At 43.7% G+C, this 6,000-nt stretch overlaps 1 protein-coding gene across 1 annotated transcript in view; it reads right to left on the bottom strand.

Annotated features, from left to right (window-relative positions):
• Positions 1 to 1,204: 1,204 nt before the first annotated feature.
• The window catches only part of LOC134303376 (E3 ubiquitin-protein ligase RNF43), a 111,111-nt gene continuing 106,315 nt past the window's right edge, over positions 1,205 to 6,000 (bottom strand). The window contains exons 6-9 of the mRNA XM_062988767.1: positions 5,734 to 5,907; positions 5,487 to 5,589; positions 2,666 to 4,111; positions 1,205 to 1,352 (exon numbers count right to left, since the gene is read on the bottom strand). Coding sequence (XP_062844837.1) covers positions 1,327 to 1,352; positions 2,666 to 4,111; positions 5,487 to 5,589; positions 5,734 to 5,907 — 1,749 coding nt within the window. The 3' untranslated portion in view covers positions 1,205 to 1,326. The remainder of the gene's footprint in view (positions 1,353 to 2,665; positions 4,112 to 5,486; positions 5,590 to 5,733; positions 5,908 to 6,000) is intronic.

Raw genomic sequence — 6,000 nt, 5'->3', positions numbered from 1 at the left:
CTCTATCATTAAGAATACAAATGTCATCCACGAGGTAAAGGGTCAGAAGGAAGAACAAGCACTCATGGGAAATGTATCACTTCCTCAGCACAATAATCGAAAAGTAGCTTCTGAAATCCTTGCCAACCAAACATTTTCAGTCAGTTTGCTTCGTTATAACAAAGAACAAAACAAACAAAAAAAAAAAACACAAATGAAAAACCGTGACACAAATGACAGCTGCCTTTCTCGAATTAACGAGCACAAGACCCGAAACCTTAATGACCTCCAAACAGTCAGTGATCCTTGTTTTTAAGGACAGATTACGTAAAGCGTTCTATCTCTTACTTATCAGAAGTAAACAGACAGGTTGCCAGGTATGTTTTCTTTTGAAGTACCATTTCATAAACGGGACTTTCATGGGTTATCTGAGGTAGGCTGAAGAGAGAGAGAGAGAGAGAATGAAAAGCACTTATTCGTGCCCAGACCGCTAAACGTGACCAAGGGAATTACATCACTGCTTAGGATGCAATTGTAACTGCAACCGTCATCCCGATCAATGAGATCATGCCTTGGGTAACGTTCAGTGGAGAAGAGTAGAGCTCTAATGAGTTAAAAGGAGCTGTGGGTTCTAAATCGAACTTCAGTTTGAGCTAGTAGACAGGATATGAAGTCGTACAGGGGTGCAGATAATGACTGAACTAGTTACAGTTACAGAATTAACACAGATTAGATTTAGATTTCTTCATTTTATCACCAATTTCATAATATAATATTATGATCCGACTAGATTTAGCATTCATTTTCTTAAATGGAGGATTTTCTTTACATTAAATATACATCATTTTTAGCCTAGCTGAAAGAGGCTGCAGCGATGCATGGAGGTAACATTCGGACTTGTTTTTCAAATAAAAATACAGAAAACAGACAAAACAAAGCAATGCAACATAAATCGTCCTGTCATGAAGTTCGAACCAACATCCCTCAGTTCACTAAAAATCCCTGTTCAACCCGGACAGTCTCTGAACCCGCGAGTATTCGCTACACCCAAACTTCAAACACCGTCAAGTGTATACGTAGTACAGGAATAGAATAGTACCGTTAACCCATAGTGAATTATTTTCACTGCACTTGAGTTTGTGTTCAACTCAATTAAAAAAAAACCCAGAAAGCCTTTGGTTACAGAACAACTGAGAACTGAGGGATGCTGGGATGCGACACCTGTGTTGAGTTGTGGAATTATTTGGAAGACTGTGAACGACTGAGAGAGAAAAGAAAAGAAGGCCGATACGTTTGTCCATTTCGGCTCTTGGGTAGCAGCGTGAGGTTTGGGGATGAAGAGAGTTCTTAAACGCCGGACTCTTCCTCTGATCCTGCACACAGACGGACATTCAGAAAATAAACATCAGACACTCAAAATAATCAAAACATCTAACCATCAATAATTATATATACACCGATCAGGCATAACATTAAAACCACCTCCGTGTTTCTATACTCACTGTCCATTTTATCAGCTCCACTTCCCATATAGCAGCACTTTGTAGTTCTACAATTACTGACTGTAGTCCATCTATTTCTCTGCATGCTTTGTTAGCCCCCTTTCATGCTGTTCCTCAATGGTCAGGACCCCCACAGGACCCAGCAGGTATTATTTAGGTGGTGGATCATTCTCAGCACTGCAGTGACACTGACATGGTGGTGGTGTGTTAGTGTGTGTTGTGCTGGTTTGAGTGGATCAGACACAGCAGCGCTGCTGGAGTTTTTAAACACCTCACTGTCACTGCTGGACTGAGAATAGTCCACCAACCAAAAAAATATCCAGCCAGCAGCGCCCCGTGGGCAGCGTCCTGTGACCACTGATGAAGGTCTAAAAGATGACCAACTCAAACTGCAGCAATAGATGAGCGATCGTCTCTGACTTTACATCTACAAGATGGACCAACTACAGTAGGTAGGAGTGTCTAATAGAGTGGACAGTGAGTGGACACGGTATTTAAAAACTCCAGCAGCGCTGCTGTGTCTGATCCACTCATACCAGCACAACACACACTAACACACCACCACCATGTCAGTGTCACTGCAGTGCTGAGAATCATCCACCACCCAAATAATACCTGCTCTGTGGTGGTCCTGTGGGGGTCCTGACCATTGAAGAACAGGGTGAAAGCAGGTTAAAAAGGTATGTAGAGAAACCGATGGACTACAGTCAGTAATTGTAGAACTACAACGTGCTTCTATATGGTAAGTGGAGCCTATTAAAATGGACAGTGAGTGTAGAAACAAGGATGTGGTTTTAATGTTATGGCTGATCAAAGTATATATATACACCAATTAAGCATAACATTATGACCATTTTCCTAATACTGTGTTGGCCCCCCTTTTGCTGCCAAAACAGCTCTGACCCATCAAGGCATGGACTCCACTAGACCCCTGAAGGTGTGCTGTGTATATCCCACCCACTAACAGGTGCCGTGATGAAGAGATAATCAGTGTTATTCACTTCACCTCTCAGTGGTCATAATGTTATGCCTAGTCGGTAATTGTAATTATATGAAATTTCTGAGCTTAATTCTGCGTTTGTGGCTACATACCTCAATGTACGCCCTAGGTATACATGCACTGCATGTTATGAACTGAATGTCAAGACAAATTCTGGTGTACGTAAAAATCCACACGCACTTACCCTGATTATTGCGTGCACTTTGGCAGTAGAGACAGATTTCCGTGGGCAGCTCGTGCCCGGCACTGTGGTGTCCCCTGCACAGCGGCGTGTCCAAAGGAGTGCCTGACCCTATTAGCTGTGGCTCAGAGTGAGCCTGCTGTATCTGCTTTTGCCACCCCCTGCATGTCCCTCCACAGCACGGCCACTCTGTCAGCCCACCTGAGTCCAAGATAACAGGCACCGGGAGCAACGTGGATGCCGCGCCCAAAGGAGGGGGGCAGCAGTAGCCTGTGGCGCTTTGTCCATAGTGGATGTGGATGCTGCAGTCATCCTGCAGGTCCACCCTTTGATGGAAGTGCACAGTTGGTATATGTCCAGCCGAAGTTTCTAGGCCACAGCTGGTGGTTTTGGGGTGGTGCCCAGGGTGACAGCAAGTTGGTGAAGGGATCAACACTGAAGTCCCGGGCAGGGAAGACGTTGGAGAAAGTTTGGACATGTCCCGTACTTCCACCCCACCGGAAGGTCCAGTTCTTTCTAAAGGGTCCGTTTTGGGACAGTGGCATGTCGCATGAGACACCTGGCACAAATTTGAGTCCTTACTCATGTGTGAATTGTCCATTGTGACTCCCGAAGTCCCTTGCTCTTCATCAGAGCCTCGCCCAGGTCCTTGACTAGGCTCGCCCTCCTCGTAATAGTGGTGTCTGTGTCTGTGGTAGTGCACGTGGCTAAATACAGCCTGTTGCTGTTGTGGTTCTTCAAACCCGAGTCCTACACTTGTCTGATTTACTCCTGAATCCAGCGATCGGGGCCTGGCGCTCTCGGCCTGACCCTCTGAACTGGCACTGTGGTAGACGAACGGGTCGTACTCGCTGCTGAGCGAGCTGCGGAAAGTGGAGCAGCTACCGTAGACGCCCTGCAGGCTGACGTCCGTGCAGTTAAGCACAGAGTCACTAGATGAGCCGTGGCAGGGACCCGAGCTCGAGTCGCTGCCTGGCCCATCGGGGTAGTACCCGCTGCGCTCGGTGCCGTAGCTGGCACCTGAGCAGCTGGCGTCATCCTGGCGCCCCTGAGAGCCTGCGTGCCGCTGGGTCTGGTGGTAGTTCAGGTGCCGTGGTCGGGTGTTGAGGCAGTGGTGGCACGAACGCCTCGGTGTCGTGTAGTGGTGTCCGACGTTGCGGCAGCTGTGACGAGGATGAGAGCGGTGAGCATCTGGGGCCAGATGATAACCGCAGCTGCCGCTTGTTAACCGGGTGTGAAGGGGACCAGACCCAGCATAGTGTCCCATTGGGGGGTAAGGTCCAGAGAGGGTGCGGGGGTAATGGGGCCGGAGGGAGAATGGAATAGAATGCTGGGGGTAAGAGTGGGATGCTGGGTAATGCTGTGGGTGAGGGTGAAGGAAAGCCTGACTGTGCTCTGGAAGTGGGTGACCACGAACCTGCTGAGGCTGCCGGGCAATCAGCTCTGCACCTGTTAAAAAGCGAGACTGTGATTATTATTAGAGTTTTATATAAATGAGGTCTGGCAGAAGCAAATACAGTATTTTATAGACATAAATATATATAAACATAAATAATGGTAAAATCTAGTGCTGATATGATGGTGTGGGTATGCTATGCTGGATCAGGATCTGGATGACTTGTTACTTTCTTAAAGATACACAATATGGACAAAAGTATTGGGACACCCTTTCAAATTTTTGAATTAATGTGTTTCAGACAGAACAATTGCTAACAGGTCATGACAGGACATGACTCAGCCCCTGTGCACAAAGCCAGCTCTATAAAGACATAAAGCAAAGCTTGGTTTAAAGAACCTCCAGTGGCCTGCACAGAGCCCTAAACTACAGCATTAATTGAGGCTTTCTTGACCAACATCTGTCATCTTTTAACTAAATGGGCACAAATTCCCATGGAGAAGCCCTCTCAGAAGAGTGGCTGTTGTTATAGCTGAAAAGATCACATTAAGGTCAGTCAATTTTAATACCATTTCTTTTTAAATGGGATGTCCAACAAGCTCATGGTCAGGTGTCCAAATACTTTTGTCCATATAGTGTATGTGAAGTTAAAATTCCCTGATAATGTAAGGTCATTGGTCGGTCAGCTAAGGTCACTGCGTTCAATCAACCATATATACATTTATATATATACACACACACACACACACACACACACATATATATATATATGTGCAATATCCTTAAATCTTAACAAGCAGTAACAAAATGTGCAATAATTATCATTATGTATAACCACTGTGAATTTTTCTGCATGTGCAATAACTACAATGTGCAATTTTCATAATGTCAGTATTATTATTAGTAGTATTATTTAACTTTACTATTCTATTACTATTCTATATATATTTCTTATTTTTTAAACCTGTGGTGTTTTTAACGTGAACCAATGCACGTAATCTCGTTTTTTCTGTACACTTCGGTGTACAGTAAAATGACAATAAAGTAAATCTTGAATCTTGAATATACTGTATATATACAGTATATCTATATACAGTATATATATATATATATATATATATATATATATATATATATATATATATATATACATAAATATATATATATATATATATATATATATATATATATATATATATATATATATATATATATATATATATATATATATATATAAATATAAATATATATACATCCAAAGCAACTTACAGTACTGTGACAATACACATTCTGAGCAATTAAGGGATAAGGGCCCAACAGCAGCATCCTGGCAGTAGTGGGGCTTAAACCAGTGACCTTTCGTTTACTAATCCTACACCTTAACCACTAGGCTACAACTGCTTCTTTTAGAGCTCTGGTGCTGTTTACCCATAATATTGTGCATGCAGAGAGGGCAGGTCCTGTGTTGGAGCAACCACGGGTCCACGCACTGCTTATGAAACTCATGTGCACATGAGATGATCCTCAGGTCCTAAACACCACCACAAAAGAAACATTATTAAATCAGACATGATTTACCAGACATGATCATCGTGTAGCTCAGAAAGATATGCTAATGTCACTAACGGTGCAATACTAATAATAAACAGCGGTGATCCTCAGTCTCTTCCCTCACCTGTCCATCTAGGAACTCCTCGAGGCAGATGGCACAGATAGGAGCTGAGCTGGAGCTACTGGTGGACCCCTGGCCACTGTGTTGGTGTTGTGATCCTCCCGAGCAGCCGTGAGAGCTGTATGTACGTGTCTCCAGCCTGCTGATAGCCCGCATTGTTTGCTGGTGCACTGAATCCTAAACATGAAATTGGAAACCAATTAGGAATATATTTAAAACTGCTGAACAATCATGATTGACATTTTATCCCAATTTTCCTTCCAATGTAGT

This window comes from Trichomycterus rosablanca, chromosome 26 (genome assembly GCF_030014385.1).
Source record: "Trichomycterus rosablanca isolate fTriRos1 chromosome 26, fTriRos1.hap1, whole genome shotgun sequence".
Taxonomy (NCBI): Eukaryota; Metazoa; Chordata; class Actinopteri; order Siluriformes; family Trichomycteridae; genus Trichomycterus; species Trichomycterus rosablanca.
The sequence above is the reverse complement of the archived record's forward strand: the minus strand, read 5'-3'. Positions and strand labels throughout refer to the sequence as shown.